Source organism: Mytilus californianus, unplaced genomic scaffold, assembly GCF_021869535.1.
Source record: "Mytilus californianus isolate M0D057914Y unplaced genomic scaffold, xbMytCali1.0.p SCAF_7, whole genome shotgun sequence".
Classification (NCBI taxonomy): Eukaryota; Metazoa; Mollusca; class Bivalvia; order Mytilida; family Mytilidae; genus Mytilus; species Mytilus californianus.
In genome coordinates, this window is record NW_026262723.1 from 86,032,402 (window position 1) to 86,051,819 (window position 19,418).

The 19,418-nt window shown below is 30.8% G+C and overlaps 1 protein-coding gene across 1 annotated transcript; it reads left to right on the forward strand.

Moving 5' to 3' along the window:
- Nucleotides 1-2,735: 2,735 nt before the first annotated feature.
- Nucleotides 2,736-17,545, forward strand: LOC127707936 (rhomboid-related protein 3-like). Its single transcript, XM_052212696.1, has 7 exons — nt 2,736-2,866; nt 8,734-8,955; nt 9,592-9,734; nt 10,655-10,767; nt 11,583-11,683; nt 13,111-13,165; nt 15,074-17,545. Exons 2-7 carry the CDS (start codon nt 8,734-8,736, stop codon nt 15,304-15,306), a joined length of 867 nt encoding a protein of 288 aa, XP_052068656.1. The 5' UTR covers nt 2,736-2,866; the 3' UTR covers nt 15,307-17,545.
- Nucleotides 17,546-19,418: the final 1,873 nt, after the last annotated feature.

Genomic DNA, 19,418 nt, shown 5'->3' on the forward strand with positions numbered 1-19,418 from the left:
AGCAAAGTACTCTCGACCAATGAAATTGTAGGATTGGATGCCTCTTAATTGTGAAGAATGGATGTAAATCATGTTCTTAGTAAGGGATTATCCTATTATTTGGGTCTATTTACAGTTCAAAACAAAGAGTTTCTATAAATGAGTTACAACTGCCCCGAAGCACATTTATCAGATTGAAAGGATTTATCACACAGTGATTGAAACTGACTAAAAGTTGAATTGTGAAGCAAACAAAAATCTCAAAATAAGTTGAAGTTTACTGGTGCAGTAAAAATTGGTACCGTGAATGTTATTATGAAAATATTAATAACTTCAAATTACTATAAAATTAAACAATACCAAAGCAATGCAAAAAAAAAAGAAAAAAAATCTTTCAGATAAAAAATAACCTTAATCTTTAGCTTTCCAAAACTTTGATTACTTGATCAGCGGTTGGGGAAAATAGTTATTTCCAATACATGTATTCCGATAAAAAAAACAGGAATTTAATTTTGAACATATTAAAAACTTTTAAAGGCATTATTTTTGAACATTTCCCATACATAATGAAACAGTATTTGATGTAAAAAGCCGGACCAAAATATTGGCTGTGAAATAAAATTTAGTTGTAACTCAAATGTATTAATTGGTTTAAACTGTAAATAAAAAAAAAGGATATTTCCTCACTAAAATATTACATGATTTACAATCATACTCACAATCAGGAAACATGCAATTCCTACCGTTTCTTTCTACTGTTGTGTCACCTAATATTTATAACGCATTTTTTTTTTAAAAATATTTCCCAAATGATAAGAAAGTCCTCACATCACTAAAACTAATCTATAAATGACATGCCGAAAAAGGAAGTCATGCATCAATTATAACCGTTGCACTGACAATGAAACTAATTCTTGAATAGATCATTTGAGCCTTGAGCACTTTACAATATTCTAAGTTTGTAAGAGAATGATAATCCCTTAGCACATACTTACAACTTCTCGTCCAATCAAATTGCTTATATTTGCCTTCTAATTTTCATAGTACATACTTTTCCCGTGTACTAAGTAACTACGCATGAATGACCACAAGGGTAAGATTTCATTGTATCGTAATCAAGATATTAAAACAAAAATTGCCACTGGCTATTTTGAAATTAAATGCTGTGTTCCAAATTAAATTAAATAGTTTGTAATTAGTTTTCACGTTGAATTTTAAATATCCTGCTATTAAAATCTTTTGATCTAAAAAATGTTTTTGACAATTGCAAATTTCTTTCATTTAAATAAAGGGTAATACATATGGTTCTTTATACCTTGATTAGAGTACAACGATATCTTAAAATTATGATAATGTATCATCCATGCAATTAATTTGTACACAAAAAAGTGTGTACTATGAAACCTTGTGAAGGGAAATTAAAGCAACTTGGTGATAATTTTTTAAACTTTCTTAAGGAAGGTGATCTATTTCGTCATGAATTGATTGTTTTATTGATTATTGGTTGCTTAATTTCCAAATATAATGTGCCACCTATATATATATATATATATATAAACATATTCTGGTAAATCTTTTAGTTTTTACTTTGAAATAAGAAAAAAAAAGAAAAAAAACACAAAACCTAAAATCTCTGATCAATTGGTAGTTGCTTTTTAATGCCTATCTGCTAGACTATATCTATGGGGACAAACTATCTATATGTTTCAAATTTATTATAGCTTTAGTTTTACTGTGAAATTAAAAAATGTTTTCAAAACATGTAAAGCTTCCACTGCAATTTAATTATTGCCTGCTTTTGGTCAATTTATTTTGTCATCTTACCATGTAAGAAGAACATGTATAGTAAAACACCGCTTTATATCAGTATACATACTTACACCAGCAGCTACCATCTTTTCATTCTGGAGTCAAGGGTCTTTTGAAATAACATATTTTACAATGATACTAATGAGTAGATTTACAAAACTTCGTTAATGAGCTCCTTTTTACAAACACCTGTGATACAAGTAGTCAGCCAAAATAAACTATCAATAGACCAATTAAAAGATTACTCGAGTTGTAAATATGTGCTAAATTGGATAGTCTATGAAAAGGTATATATCTTGAAATTAAGAGCTCGGGGCAAGCCCCTCGCTCTAAATTTCATAGTATATACCTTTCCATAGACTAACCTAGACTTACTTCATGATAAGTACTCGCTAACGCTCGAACTTAATCATGAAGAAAGGGATTATCATTCTCTTACATATACGAATTCAGAAATTAAAAGTCTCTACTGAATAGTAATAAAAGATAAATACATTTTTTTTAAAATTTTATTGACTACATTTCCCATCGGATAAATTGACAAAAGGACTTACTAATTGTTAAAATAAGTCGAGCAATGTTCTTTTATGACAATGAATAACATAATTGTAGAGAAATTCCCAAGGCATGTTGGACCATTCTTATATAACGTAAACATCATTAATGAGCAATCAATTCATTCAATTCGACAGGTGTAATACTTTTTTTTTATTCTAAACATAATTTCAAATTAATTTTTAATTTTTTTTTCAAAAATCTTGAAAAAGTCATTTCGTTTTATCGTGTCCCTGGAGATGATGGGTAAATATAAGAATCAATTCCGTTACGATTATGTATTCATGAATTTACTGCGTAACTTTGAAAACATGAAGTGAACCGTTATTGACGGAAAATCCAAAAGTATAGATGTCACCTGGCATAATATCCAATATTTATAATTCTTTAATTTGCATTGTGCAAAACATCTGAAGTTTAATTTTTAATTTGTATTTAGTGTTATTCTATATCTTTATTATAAAACATTAGATTTCGGATTTGCAATCTCATTTTAGTCAGCCTCATAAACAGAATCATGTAGGTAAGGAAATTACTTTTATCATAAGTGATCAAACTTTTGCTTCACTAAAAACAAACAGCATTTAAATTAACAACCGCAAAAAATAATAGAATTAGAAATGATATGATTATAAAAATAATGATTATTACTTCATTTTCTGCATTATTATAATTGAAGTATTTTATTGGGATTTAATGCATAAGAAAAATACGTCTTATTAAATATTTATTTAAACGTAATAACTGTTTTATTTTAACAAAACAGACAGCCAAATACAAGAGAAGTGGATAAATTTGAAAACAAAATTATCGTTTCAATGCATACTAGTATACGAAAAAGTGTTCATTATATAATAGAAATAACACAGTTTCGTATATACAAGGAGCAATAAAAGTTATAAATATGAAATATGTGAATGTATATATGTAACGAATAATCTCCGTCAACTTAACTTTCAAGAACAAATTATAGACACATTCTTTAAAAAGATGGGTGGCGCACTCCTGGAGAACAAGAACTTGGTTTCTTGGTTGAAATATGCAAACGCTTATATATAGTTTAAAAAATATTGAAGTTCAAGTATAATAAATTGAAAACTTTTATTGCTCCTATACATCTGTTGAACATCAGAAGTCCAAATATCGCATACCGAGAATGTTTTTTTTTAATATAGACATAAAGTACGCAAACTTTATTTTAGTAAAATTGTCTACATATCATAAAATATTTAACAGTCTTAAAACAGTGGCTTATCTCTTCAAGAACAGAACAGTGACTGATAAAAAACTAAATGTTTTGTACATTTTTGATTTAAAATATAATTCATGACACCGAGGCTCATACTTATGGCAGTTTATGACAATAATCTCCCCCATCATATATGAACCAAAACAAAACTGAGGTTTTCTGGAGAGATGACTGAACAGTCAATAATCTACCATTTGGCGTGAATTCTTTGATTTTATTACGCGTAAATTATAAAAGTGTTTAAAAAAACAACGAAACAAAAAAACAGCAAACTTGTATCCTTTGGGTGAACATTTTCTGAATAATATTTGAGTTTTACAGCATTCTACTGTCAATTATTATATATCCACGATCTCATCATATTTATCTGTGCGTGCATGTCCTCGTGTTTGTGTGTGTGTGTGTGTGTGTGTAGGTTTGTGTAAATACCGACTCCTCTGAATTATAAAATGCTAAACAATGTATTTATTGTTGACTGTTTGACACACTCCCCGTTTCCATTCTCAATTCTATTATCAAATTATTTCGTCAGTATCTTTGAACTGTAAACCAGGACATATTTATCTATTCAGGTACCATTTGACTTTCGTTTATATCTTCTCTCATTTCACGAGACTTTTTGTACCATCCTTACGATACATATTAAATAAATCAGTTTAGAATTTAATCTAGAAGAACAGTTTTTTATGAGGAAAAGAAAGATTATAGTTAATTAGATAAAGGTCGTCAGTCAATAAGATAAAGGTCGTTAGTTAAAAAGATAAAGGTCGTACGTCAATAAGATAAATATCGTTAGTTAATAAGATAAAAGTCGTCAGTCAATAAGATAAAGGTCGTCTGTGAATTAGATAAAGGTCGTCAGTGAATAAGATAACGGTCGTCAGTAAATAAGATAAAGGTCACCAGTAAATTAGATAACGGTCGTCAGTCAATAAGATACAGGAGTCGGTTTCACAAAAAAACTTACGACTAAGATTGATCGTAAGTATACCGAATTGTTACGATCAATCTTAGTCGTAAGTAGTTATATAGATACAATGGATAAGCGTGGATTCTTGAAAAAGAAACCATGAGCCCGGAGGGCGAATGGTTTGTTTTTCATGAATCTACGCTTATCCATTGTATCTATAACTTAAACTATTGTGTTAATTTCTTTTCAAAATTAAAGCCTTTTCTTAATTAGAAGGTATTGTAAGTGAGTTTAAATAACCATGTTATCGTGTCCAACGATGCATTGATAAATCTCAGATCACAATTACTTGGTTAACAAAATACAAATATAACACTTCTACCTTTAAAGATCTTTATATTACCAGGCATATGGATATTATCTGTTTATACAAAATAAGACATATTCGAAATTATTTCTAATAAAATTGAGAATAGAAATGGGGAACGTGTCAAAGAGACAACAACCCGACCAAAAAGCATATATAAAGTATATATGATAAGTATGTTACCGAAATTGTTCTAGCACTCTAGGCACATCACGATTTTCTCGCATAGGAATTTGCGAACAAACCTTTGTAAAATAATGGAGTAAAACAGATGAAATCATACTATATTTATAAAACAAAAATTGACAAATAGAATGTGATAATTTTTGTTTCAAACATGTGAAATAGCCAATAATAATAAAAAAAAACGGTAAAACTCGCTATTATTACAAAAATATCCACTATAAAATGCAAAATTAGAAAAAAAATAGGATAACTTAAGAATTGGAACAACAGAGAGAATACAGGGATTCGAACCTAAACCGACAAATCCGTATCTTAACTCATTGATTTTAACCATGCTAACCTCGCGGCTACCAACTCATACTATACGACTGCCTATTGTGTCAATATAAAGGTACAAGCCCTGTGTGTCCGATGAACCGATGTATATCAGATGTTCATTTATATATATAAAATAGAAATCTAAAGTGTAACCCATTGGTAGCCGAGAGGTTTCGTCGATGTGTTGATGTCAGTTACACATAACAGATTTCTAAGAAGGGTTCGATTCCCAGTGAAGGCATATAAAAATTAAAAAAATTAAAGGTAAGTTTTTAAATTAATTCCATTAGTGAACAGAAATCAGTAAATTAGCCAATTCAAACTTAATGAAATTAGGCACACAAAGGAAACAATTGAATATAATTTGGTGAGTCAATTTCAGCGGCAGATTTAGGAAGCGTTGATTCTAGAAAAAGAATCCACGGTAAATGAATAGGCTGACGTCACCACAATGGTTTAATTTTTGTGAAACCGACTCCAGGTCGTTAGTCAATAAGATAAAGGCCGTCGATTAAAAAGATGAAGGTCGTACGTCAATAAGATAAATGACGTTAGTTAATAAGATAAAGTTTGCCAGTCAATAAGATAACGGTCAGTCGTCAGTCAATAAGATAAAGGTCGTTTGTTAATAAGATAAAGGTCGTCAGTAAATTATATAATGGTCGTCAGTCAATAAAATATAGGTTGTCAGTTAAGAAAATAAAGGTCATTAGTTAATAAGATAAAGGTCGTCAGTCTATAAGATAAAGGTCGTTAATTAATAAGATAAAGGTCGTCAGTCTATAAGATAAAGGTCATTAGTCAATAAGATAAAGGTTGCATGCAAACATTTTAAGGTTGTCAGTCAATAAGATAAAGGTCGTAAGTTAATCAGATACATTATTTATCTGACTATTTACAAGTACCCCTTCCGTTAGTCTCCTGCTCACCAACGTGGAGGTGGAGGTGGGAATTAAGCAGAATAAGTCCGTTTTATTATGCCCAAGAATTAAGTTCTAGAAATATATACAGAAACAAATGAAAAAAAAAAGAAAACAAATCTAAAGAGCAAAAGAACTGATTTTGCATTTCGGTACGTGCTGAATATTTGAAGCCCACTTCTTTAAGAATTGAAAATCTGTCAACTTCTTCATTCTGGTATTATCGTAATTGCTCCATCATATAACCTGCATTTTTCTCTTTCTCACTTCTGCGTACTACTGCTGGTGTATAAAGCCCTCTTAGTTTGATATGTGGGGTGGTTTAAAATTTTTAAATAGTGTCAAGAAACACAAACATACATGGATTTGCTGAATAAAGTGATCATTGAATGATTCCATGAATTATGAATTATCTTAATTTTTACCTGTGTTACATGTAAACTGAATTCACGTAAATGTAAAAACAAAACAATTCAAAAGAGAAAACCAACGGCTCCATTTATGATTATATAAATCGTTTAGGTTTTTTTTTTATTCCAGAGAGTACTTGATATGCTAGATATGATAAAATTATGTATTTAGCAAATAGGAATATTGTAGGTAACTAAATTGTTTCAGAACTTTGATGCGAAATTATCTGGCAGACATTTTTATCAACTTTCAACTCAGGTTTACACCACTTTAGTATGTGTTAGATTGTTCCCTGTTCCACTTTTCTTATCAAAATAAGAGTCCCATAGATTTTTTAAAGAATTTTACAAAGAGACAAAACGGTCGATATGATAGTGTATTTTGCATATTCGAACTGTTCATTGTAACTGCTTGATTTTATATGGGTTGAACAAATGATTCAAGACTTCTAAGTTTATTAAACTAATAGCGGTTTCCTTATATAACACATGCAACATACAACAAGTTTTCTATTGCAATGGAGAGGTTGTTCAATATCGCTATTAAATATAAAATTCAGTAAAATACAATATTTATTTAATGAAAGTCAAATGTAAATTTTGTAAAATGTACAAAAACTGTAATGTGAAAGGATTTATCGACATGCTACGTTACATAAAACATATCTTCAATAGCAAAATAATATTCTTGTGTCGATGGCACAAGCTGTCAAAAGTTGGCTGTACATTGTAGAATTGACAATTATTATAGATCCTTGAAGTATTAAGATGTTGATAGCTCGAGGTTGTTATCCATTCATTAGATCAATTTCAAGGTTTGTCAATCTGACTTTTGAATGGAATAAATCAGCAAGTTCATCAGACAAATTAATGCTTCTGTTTAGAAATGACCAAAACATATATACCAGAATATAATCCAAATTTACAGATTTCAATCATTGATGTATATATCCTATCTTCTTTTTATGTATAACATTAGAATAATACAAAATATATAGTCCATAGAATTCCAAAAAGACAAACTAAACACTTTCGTTTTCACAATTTTAGATTAACTTTCCGTTGATTACGTTTTGTGCTAAGTTTATTAGATTTGGTAAATGTTTATTTGAAATAGTTAAAGCTTTTTTAAAATCATAATATAGAAAATATTGACAAGAGAGTGTGAGAGAGAGGGTGTGAGAAAACGCTTAACCTTTAATTCTTGATTATTTGATTATTGTAACATTCAGTAATCATCCTTAAACGGGACAAGATTTGACATTAGAATAAACATCAAATAAAATACCACGGTAACGTTTCAAAATAAAGTTGTTTTTTTTTCTACAGAGGGTACATATGTTATATTTCAGTTATATAAATTATTAAAATATCTTATATTATCTATTCCAGATCGAAACAAATTTCTTTTTTTTTAATTCGTTTGCATAATTGTGCGAACAGTCGTGTATCTACATTCTTATTGTAAGAAATTGGCAACATGCACTGCGACGAATTTTCTTGAACCAACCTTTCCGAAGATATCCATGTCAAATCCAATATGCCTGCAACACTATAAGATTTGCTTCCAGCTTCATTTATAAAGAGAATTTTGTAATTTAGAAAAAAAAATGAAATTGATTTTAGAATTGCCGATGACCCTGATCTAAATAAATGCTGACTACTAATTGTAATATGCGATATCGATTAGTTTTCGATTTTACCATATTTGACGATAAACTCCGTAAATATTAACAATTTACAATATTACAATTAACAGTCAACGCCCCTTCGATTAAAAAGATTTATATATCAATGACTAATGAAACGATTTGAAATGTCAACAATTATTAATCTATTATTTTTATTTGATAAATAATATTTTTTTAATAGATAAAATAAAGATACTGTTTAAAACATTTTCTATATGATTTTTGAATCGTTTCATTATTTTTTCTCGCCACTTTTTCTTAGAAAAACTTAAAATATGTGACAATCGTAAATATGAGTAAGACCTACATGAATCACTGAATATTGTTCTATTTGAATAGATGAGTAATAAAAGAACACCAAGTTTTAGACTAGCTGTTGATGGTGAGAGTAAAGAAACACTAGACTGTTTAAGTAGGAAAGACAAAACTACGTTTTTTCAAGTGATGGTGCGTGCAGTAGCCCGAAATTTTTTGACAGATGACGTAGAAAGACAGTATTATGCAGATAGATATAATTGCTGTCCACCGCCGATTTTTGTTCCAGTAATAACACTTGTAGAGGTCAGTCAAAAATATTTTGCTATCTCTTGAAATTTATTTTCGATATTTGTCGATGGAACTGTGCGTACAATCACTGATTGGTTTTTATTTTGTTTCAATTAAAACTAAGATATACAATGATATACGAATGATGTTTTAATTCTGAAACTCTGTCAAGAATGTTTATATCCAAAAGATTTGTTAGCAAATGATGTATGAATACGGACAACACAAAACCAAGTGCTTAAATTGAAGTCAAAGCTTTGCTGGATGTAGTTAAAAGTGTTGTTTTACTAAAATTTCAAAAGTTGCCGGCAATTTCTTAGAAAGTCACGGACGACATACATTCCTTTTTGTTATTTGTATTATCGCTTCTGGTGTGTGTCTGAAAACATTCCTTTTCAAAAATAATCTGTCGTATCGTGTAAATAATAATACTCTTGAAAACATCAGCATAGCATCAGTTAGACAAAGTTCAAAGACAACTCAAAGCATTATAATACTTTAGTATTTCTACAGTATATGCTCTTTCTGATTATTCCTAAATTGCACAAGATCTCTGGTATTAACAACCGATTTGTTATCAAATATAGGATATTGGATGGACATCTTTATGAAAGCAACTCATGTAAGCAATATCTTTGTTGTTTTTTTTAGGTAGCCTTATTTGCTTATTACTGTGTAGAGAATGGTAATATTAATCATAATGGACCATTACCAGTAGAGAGTGTGCTTATCTACAGACCAGATAAACGAGTAGAATTTTGGAGGTTTCTATGTTATACCTTCATACATGCAGGGTTAGTATACATTTGTCCTTACTTTTACATTATTGTTATACCTTCATACATGCAGGGTTAGTATACATTTGTCCTCACTTTTACATTATTGTTATACCTTCATACATGCAGGGTTAGTATACATTTGTCCTTACTTTTACATTATTGTTATACCTTCATACATGCAGGGTTAGTATACATTTGTCCTTACTTTTACATTATTGTTATACCTTCATACATGCAGGGTTAGTATACATTTGTCCTCACTTTTACATTATTGTTATACCTTCATACATGCAGGGTTAGTATACATTTGTCCTTACTTTTACATTATTGTTATACCTTCATACATGCAGGGTTAGTATACATTTGTCCTTACTTTTACATTATTGTTATACCTTCATACATGCAGGGTTAGTATACATTTGTCCTCACTTTTACATTATTGGTGACGATCTACCTTAGTATGCACGACTAGCTTCATAATATACATTGGACAGCTCAAGTTGAATAATGTATATGTAAGGAGATGTGGTTTTCTCGAGACAACTCTCCAACAGAGTCAAAATAACGTTGATTTATGTATGTGTTTTGTATTTATTGCAATGTGTAAATCAGTTGAACAACTAAACCATATATTCACTTCATTGAGTGACTACATTTATATGTGCTGATCCCCTTAGTTTTGTAGCAAAATGTAAAGTTAGTCACATTTATTGAATCGCACATGTTTGCAAAGGAAAAGAGCGATAATTCAATTCTTTTGTTCAAAGTTTATTTCCTGTGGTAATTTTTTTTCCAGTTGTCTCCTTTCTCTCAGTTGAAAACAGTTTGTCATCTTTAAATTTTATATCGATAAATTGTAGACAAAAATCATCCTTATATAATAATGATATGGTAGTATGTATATATGTAATGCATTGTTATTTTTCCGACTATAGATGGGTACATTTAATTTTCAACATGGTAGTCCAGATAGCTGTTGGGATTCCTTTAGAAATGATACATGGATGTCTTAGAACTGGTATGGTGTATATGTCAGGAGTTTTAGCAGGTAATGAGCAAAATAAGTTATAAAAAAACTGAAGAGTCAAAGCAAAGACAACAAATAATAGACGAATAATGGTTTGCCTTCCTACACGAAAAGAAGAAAGCAAAATAAGCAATTAAATGTGAACAAATTAAAGCATACTATATTTGCCTATTATGCTTATTCACTTATTGAATTCAAGTAGAACTGTTTAGTTTGTTTTCAAATGTTCTATGCTGTGCGTTCAAGATGTCTTTCATTATAACAAAAAAAATCCCCGTTAATTTGGGATTAAAGAAATGATTGACACGTACCTTATTACACAAAACACTGACACAACACATTTCGTGTGCTCGAAATTAAAAACATAGTATGTGTTCAAGAATCATTCGAAACTCCGTCGTGCCAAGTTAGTTATCATCTTCAAATCATCATTTTAACAAGATTTTGACACATTTTAACTTAAAATATTCAGTTTGTAAATACTAGGTAATTTTTTTTTATGTACAGTTTCTTTTTTTTTCCACAAGTATATCTAACGGTGTATATATATATATATATTATAACATCATCTTCGTATATTACCATCTTATATTAGTACCGTTGCGCAAATCTTTAGACTTTTATAATTTTTTCCTTATCTGCACAGTATCGTCTATTCTAGACGATCCAGTACATATTAAATTTGCTGGTTGGTCCTTTTGATAGACTTCTATATATATATATATATAAACCTCGTAATGAGAAAAAAAAGCAGTAAATAGCGAAAACAATACGAATCTTACTGAAAATATATTCTGCCTCAATTGTTAAATCGGTTATCTTTCTTTATATGACAGGTTCCCTGGGAACATCAGTATTTGATATGGAAGCATACTTGGTCGGTGCTTCTGGAGGAGTATATGCATTACTAGCAGCTCATCTAGCTAACATTGTTTTGGTATGTTTTAAAAATATTGTAGACATTTGCTTTCTAGAAACACAGTAATGCAGACAGCAACATATTCTTATATTTATACACGCACTTTACGTTTGCGTCGCGTCTGCTTTTTATGCTGGATTCAAATTAAATTCGTTTTTTAGCCGAGTTTTGACCATGTAGAACGCGAATTATAATATGGTAAGTGGTGTCTGGGCATTCTAACATGATTATTTCTGGTTTACGAACAAAATCTCTTGATCTTAAAAAAACATCTGTAAAACTGCCTCATGAGAAAAGGATTATACCCTATTTATTTTGAGGTCATTAAGTCAAAGGTCCAGGTTGCAGCAGCCATGTATAGACTGAAAATTCGGATGTAAACCTTTGAACCATATGTATAACCTTTACAAAACTTCGTTCGACAAATGTCCTATGATATGAGGAAGACCCTTTATGATTTAGGGGTCTATTATTCAAAGTTCAAGGTCATAGCAGTTATTGTTAAACTGAAATTTGGACAAATATTGAATAATATTTTTTGAACCATAAGCAGAAATTGATAAGCTAAAATTTGGGCAACAATTTGGATTTTGGATGGTATCTTTTGAACCATTTATTAAATGTTCACCCCTCTTAGCCGGAAAACGACATTTAGAGAGAATCAGACCTATTGATTTTTAAGGTCAAAGATCAAGGTCAAAGCACTCAGAAGTACACTGACGTTTTGGGAAAGTTTTGTTTGGGGACAAAATCAATTGGTCATAAATCGGGCGCCCAACCCTCTCCTAACCTAGGACAGTGGTGCAACAACACAACACAAGATCAAGCGGTACAAAACAATAAACGAAAAGCAAATATGATAAACAGCAACGAACGACCACTGAATTGCAGGGTCCGGACTTAGGACAGGCACATATAGTTAGACGGTGTTAAACATTTTTGCGTGCGTCAACCCCTCTCCTAATCTCACCCAGAGGTGAACCAGCACAACATAAGAACAAACTATAACAATCAGTTGAAAAGGGGTTAAATCATCAGGTCGATAAGCACAATACAACTTACAAAAACACTAAAGACCGAAAGTGCAGATCTGAGAGTACTCGCAATTTCTGAAAGCTAGTTCATAGGCAATAACAACTAATAAAAAATCACGTATCTTAGACTAAAATGTCATTCCAGTGTACATATCCAGTATCTATTGGATTTAGTGTAAAGACGTCATTACCAGTCAAAGAAAAACACGATCTCATTGGGATTTTGCCAATAACGTGGCTATTCAAGAATATTTGATAAAAAAGTAAAGCTCTATCGTTTAATATGCGAACAGAAATTTACGGCATAAACAGTAGTATCTTTCTCTCCATAATCCTATTTATTTTTTTTTCAATATATATTTTTTTTTGTATTGCACGAACATTACAAATACATTACATCCTTGTTTACAGAATTATTCAAATATGGAACTTGGCATCTTGAAATTGGCAGCAGTATTGATAATTGGTAAGTATCTGATACTTAAAGATCATGGTTTATAAAGAACCAGGCCTGATTTGTTTTAGTCATTATATATTCGATATCTGATTATCATTTGTTCATCTGATTGTCCTTTATTTGTGTTTAAACTCCATCGAATGAACATCCCTGGTGCTATACATGTAGTTTCTCTAAAAGTGAGGATCACTACCGCGACCTTAGATGATATATTTTTAAGGGGATATGATAATTTTTAAGTGTAAAGCTTTAAGCTGAAGCCTATTTTACATAACAATTTGTTTTTGACCTTCAAACACTACTCATCAATCGCTAATTAACGAACTTAAGGGTTGATTCTAAATCGTTGAATGTTTATCTTCATATTCAAATATTAAGTTTTAATATTAAGAGCCTAAATCGAAGTAGTATTATTTTGGTCCAGAAGTGGTTTTGTAATTTGTCCAAATTTGGATTTTTCCATAACATGGGAACATTTTATCTTCGAATTGTATCCTACATTTGCCTGGTCTAAAAGTAAATTTTTCGATGAGAACGTATGCTTTGGGAAAGCTTCTCCTGCTTTGCTATCAATACCCGTCGTCTCATTCCATATATAGGCCAATAAAAAAAGATTGACATGAATGAACATTCAACAAAACTTTAAAACTTCATAAAACGTAAAATTCGAATTGCATGTTAACTGATTTTATTTTATAATTGCCTGAGCATATTTCTTTGATGATAATATACTGTGGTTGTTGTACTAAACTTTATGTGATATGCACCAATAAAGTCCTGAAACGGAATGATTCCAAGGTACAAACAAAGTAAATACAAAAACTCTATAATATAAGATTTAATCAACTTTAAGTAAGTTTTTATGTCATCCAATACACATTAAGCGAGGCTGTGGGAAATGTATGACTTGCAGTAACGCACAAATCATTTATAGTGAACTATTCTTACAATAAACATATGATAAATTGTATCTATAACATTTAAGTACATTAATAAAATACACGACATGAACTTGATAGAGCATTGAGAAGCATGAGAAACCTCAATAACGACAATATAATTGTATTGCACTTCAGTGCAACCACTGCTTTGAGTTCATATCAAATGATTGGCAAGTTGAAAGAACAGATATTGAGTAAAAGACCGATGGTTAAACAATGAATAGCGATAACCCATGAACGTATGAAAGATAAAACGTGTCATGAATACCCTAAATAGGTCTAAAAGTATACCACCAGAGGTTTCAAATAAAAGTTGACTCCTGAATCGAACTAAACAGGGCTGATTCACAGGATATTATACAATAAGAAAAAGAGGTTACAAGGATTTTTTTCCGTTTCCGTTTCATAGAGAATATATTACTCTGCAGCTGACTTATTTAACTATAAGTATACAAAATAAGTCTGCTTAATAATAGGACACATCTACCAAATGATAAATTAGTGTTGGGTCGAATCCAAAGCTACGAAAAAAAAATACTATTTTGATTTCACAATAGTGAATTTCCCTTTTCAAAATAGTAATGTAGCCACATTTTATGCATACGTTTAGGTCCAAGTTTCAAATAAACGAATGCACTGACAGATAAAGTGTTGCCGTAATGATCACTAAGTCAGGGTAACATTCAGAATAAGTTGATATCACATTGAAGCATTTTAATGGTATCCGGTTACATGTATTATGTGTTACAGGTTTTATCATTATCACCCAGTAATACAAAACACACAATACGTGTCGGTTAGTCTATGGAAAGGTCTAACTATGAAATTTAGAACGAGGGATTTTATTTTTTGCCTACGTACATGCGTATATTTTGTGATAAATCTGTATGTACTCGTTTTCTTTGGTTTAGTTTTAGGCAACGAACACAAAAGATATCTAACATAACTCTGATTTTAAATGCATGTTGTTTTACAGCGAGTGCGGACGTTGGGTTTGCTATATGGGACCGGTATTCTTCAGAAGTCACAGACGCACCCGTTGGTTACACAGCCCATCTGATGGGAGCTTTAGCAGGACTGACAATAGGGCTTGTAGTACTGAAGAATTTTGAACAGAAACTCCACGATCAGTACATTTGGTGGATTGCATTAGCAGTCTATCTAGGTTGTATTGTGTTCGCTATTTGTTGGAATGTGTTGTATTATTGATAAAAGTGTAGGTTTTTTGTCTTTAAACGAAATGACATATCAGACCGCATAAATTAGCAGTATTTAGAAGACAAACAGAAGATGTTTTATAAAGTCAGACTTGTTTTCGATTCGTTCGAAAGACGATTCCGGTGAGGATACAAGTACAGAAATTTAATGTTGAAATATAAATTGTTATGAAATATGTAACTTTACCAAAGAGACACTACTTATATGTAAAATAAGTTAAGTGCGATACAATAATATATTTATCAAAGGTTTATGTAGTTGAATAAAGCTATTTAGGATAGCTTTAGTACACGTTGATAATTTTACTTATATTCATATGATCACATTTTTTATGGTAATTTTAGAACCTTATATTCATGGTTCACTGATATTCAACAAAAAGCCTTTATTTGTTTTGATGATTTCAACCGTTTTATGGTTATGGATTTCAAATCATTTGAACTTTATCAGATCTGACAGTTAAATTTTCACATTTAAAACGTCTTTGGCTTTAAATATTTAAAATTAAAATGTCGAGAGAGTTCATAAATACTGTGTAGAGCAAGAGATGCATTGATGGAATCGGTTTCTTTAATTTAAAAATAATCAGCCTTTCGGGAAAAGTATAATCAAATAAGTAGTAGATAAATGTATATATTCTACCTCTGCATCGAATTTTATGCGATAATTTATCCTATCGAGACCGTTTAATTTTTAAATTAAATTGTCGAGAGTGGAGAAATGTCATCGCAAGAAATGGGGTGGTTGAATCTGTTATGATTATAGGCGATATGTCGGCAAACTTTATCTTTCTTTTTCAAGGATTATCATAATGTTCGTGTTCTTTTTGTAAGACGTCTTAAGGCATGGTCACCTTTTTCGTGGCCTTACAGTAACGAAATCAGAGGAAAGCAAGACTTTGACATCGTAATTAAATCTTATATAATAAATAACAGAAATGAAGCGAAGCACACGTTGGTATTACGAAGACGAAGTCCTGAATAACAATCAGACAATCAAAACCAAAACATATCAATATACTAGTGAATTCAAAACTTCATTCTCACATGCGAATTACCCTGTTGGTGAAGGCTGTCGTGTTGTAAAGCATACGATTTTCCCGCAAATTTGTATATCTGATTACCAAGTTATACAGACTTCGGATGGAGAGTTGTCTCATTGGCACTCATACCACATCTTCTTATTCATATTTGTTCTCTTTTAAAGTTAAAATCTGCCTTATATTAATAAAAATAACTATTCTAAAAAAGTATAAATATGTTAAGATTTAGAGAAATGTAATAGCTATTGATTTTGGGAATGATCTCTTCCGCTTTGAGTAAAATTTGATAATTTATTTTGATAGGAAATTTCAACTGATTGTATTTTCTGCTCTCCTGTTTCTATTAGATTTAATCAAGCAGTGGTTTCATTTCAGCAGCACGTTACAAGGATTTTAAGGGACCAATGTACTTTTATGTTCCATTATTCTATAATACCGAAAATAGCGATTAACCGCCCGATTTCAATCATAAGTATATATGAACCCAATTTTTTGTGGAATCAGTATTAAGTTACCTATCATTAGATACCAGAAGAGACTGTGAGTTAACTTGAAGTGGCTGCATCTTTCCCTAATTATAAAAATAAATATGACTTTAAACCTTTCCAATCAGTGCAAAATAAGCTATCTTCTGACATCAGAAATTACTTTTTATATCACAAATTACTATTTTACTCATTTTCTTATCAACAAATGTGAATTCAGCGGTGGGAAGACCTTTAATTGTTCTTTGAACAATCGGGTTTTAATTCTCATATGGATTTTATTTCTTCAGAAAGCTTATATCTTGTATCTTGCTAATTTTAAAGTTTAATTTAAAGATCATATGTTTTAAATGTAGTTGAGTGTTATAATACATTGTCATCAAAGGAAAATTAATTTACATTGATTAATTGATATTTGTTTCTGAATCCGTTTTATGCTTTTCTGACAAAATCTTTTTTAATTTGTTGTTATTAAGTTGTATGTTTTGTTAGATAAACTATTAATTTCGCATTTTTCTGTTCTTTTGACTGCTTATAGAAAGTATTTCAGTGGTAATTCAATGTTTTCGCAGGTTTTAACTCAAAGGATTGTATTTGACATTTACTGATAAATATAGGATGTATTTATACAAAGCAAAAATAAGAATCGAAAATTCTTATTTTTCCATTTTCATATTTTATAAATAAATAATATGTTATGCTATTTTGTTGAAAAAATAAGTTAGATCGATATGAAAAACATCTCGCCTGATAGGCTAGCCAACCTTTGGAAAAAATCAACTGATTGTTTATTGCGGTTGTCATCTTAAAACCTAGTTTACATTCTTCCATCATCATAAAAAAAAAGGAGATTGCAAATAAGGCAACTACTCATAAAGACCAAAGATGTGAAAGAGGTTAACGTAAAGCTTTCAACAACGTGCAAAAATCTTATACCGTATAATATGAAACACAAGAAAGGAGAAATTCAACGGCCTGTTTTATACTACAACATTACTAGAAAATAAAAACAATTATGGAAGACGACAACCCCTGGATTACAAGCTGCTGGCTTCGAAAAAGCACCTCATGTGGCAAAGTTGATTGCTTTTGTGATTGCTCAACCCGGCTTGTGACAATGGTATAACAACTGGTCATGTTCAATTACCAAACCCAGTATACTTAAATGCATTTAAAAATTTGATGTAAAAATGTATATTCTATAAGCTGTATTGCTTCTGAATAAAAGTATTATTATATAAACACCATCAAAATTAACCGTATACTGTTTCAGAGCCTAGCAAAATTTAGCAAAAAACGTGTTTCATGGTATTCAGTAATACTACCGTGGAAAGCATGTCGTCTGAACTGTATATTCTGCATTGTATTGTTGACAGCAGGTTGACCTTAACAGCCATAGATCATGTCGCAATGCATGTCATATGAACTGTTTATCCTAGCTACATTGTATTGTTGACAACATGTCGACATAAACAGCCATAGATCATGTCGCATCCATGTGTAAAAAGGTTAAAAAAAGACCTCTTTATCGAATATCAGCACTTTCAATTGACACTTCGTGGAATAAAAAGTTCCTGTCATTGATATCGATAGAAATTGAAGAGATATGATTTAAGCTTATTAAAAATTCAGATGCAACAATGTTTTATTTCCACATTGACACTCTTTCCATTAAGCAAATGGAAATTATTTAACACTTCGGTGCTCTCGAAATCGTTCCCTTATAAAAGCTTTTGTCTCATTTGCGTAAAAAAATATAATAGAATATATATCGTATCCATTATATACGAGTATTTGATGTAAGATAAAAATGACCCACTAAATTCGTTACGGACTTTTTTGGGTTCAGAATAAAATGCGGTGGATCCGGGGAATTGAAATTGCAAATCGGAGGTAGATTTCGAGGAATTTAATAAAAAGGATCTGATAATGAATGGATTGATTGATTACTTGTTGATTGTTTAACGCCCAATGACAAATACTTCATACATGTCAAGGACGAGAACAAATAAACATATACAACAATACTACAATGTAGGTTCAGCAAGATAGGTCGACCGGGATGATGGTCGGAAAATTTTGGACTGCCACTGGAAATATACGTATGCTGATTGTCTAATGTCTCCTAATCATTTCTAAATCAATAAACCATAAGTACACAAAAAATTCTCAAAGTCTAATACATGACCGAACGTGAATATCTATTTTGGTCACGAAATTCGGTACTCAAACATCTTTGGCTTTCAAAAATTTGGCTTTGGTCATCACTAATGAAAGTAAATCCCTAAAAGCGCTTAGGCCGCATACAATTTATAATTTAGTATTATTTTCTTTTTTACATCGGATGTGACCTTGAGAGGACATACCGGTGTTATGTTGCCGCAGAAATTTCCTTGCCGTTTGACTGATAACCGAACGTATTTCGTATAATTACGCGGATATTATCGAGTGCAAAATAACATTCCTTATCGCTTAACAACTCATGGATACCGAAAGTTTGTGTTAAATCATGTGGAAGAATATCTCGAGAACGTTTTGCAACAAAAGCGGGAAAATATGAATGCCTACTCAAATCC

Excerpts from the sequence above, each read along its gene's own strand:
- LOC127707936 (XM_052212696.1), top strand. The coding sequence starts at position 8,734 with ATGAGTAATAAAAGAACACCAAGTTTTAGACTAGCTGTTGATGGTGAG. Across the intron at positions 11,684-13,110 it reads ATCTAGCTAACATTGTTTTG|AATTATTCAAATATGGAACT; the intron begins GTATGTTTTAAA and ends CCTTGTTTACAG. Across the intron at positions 13,166-15,073 it reads GGCAGCAGTATTGATAATTG|CGAGTGCGGACGTTGGGTTT; the intron begins GTAAGTATCTGA and ends GTTGTTTTACAG.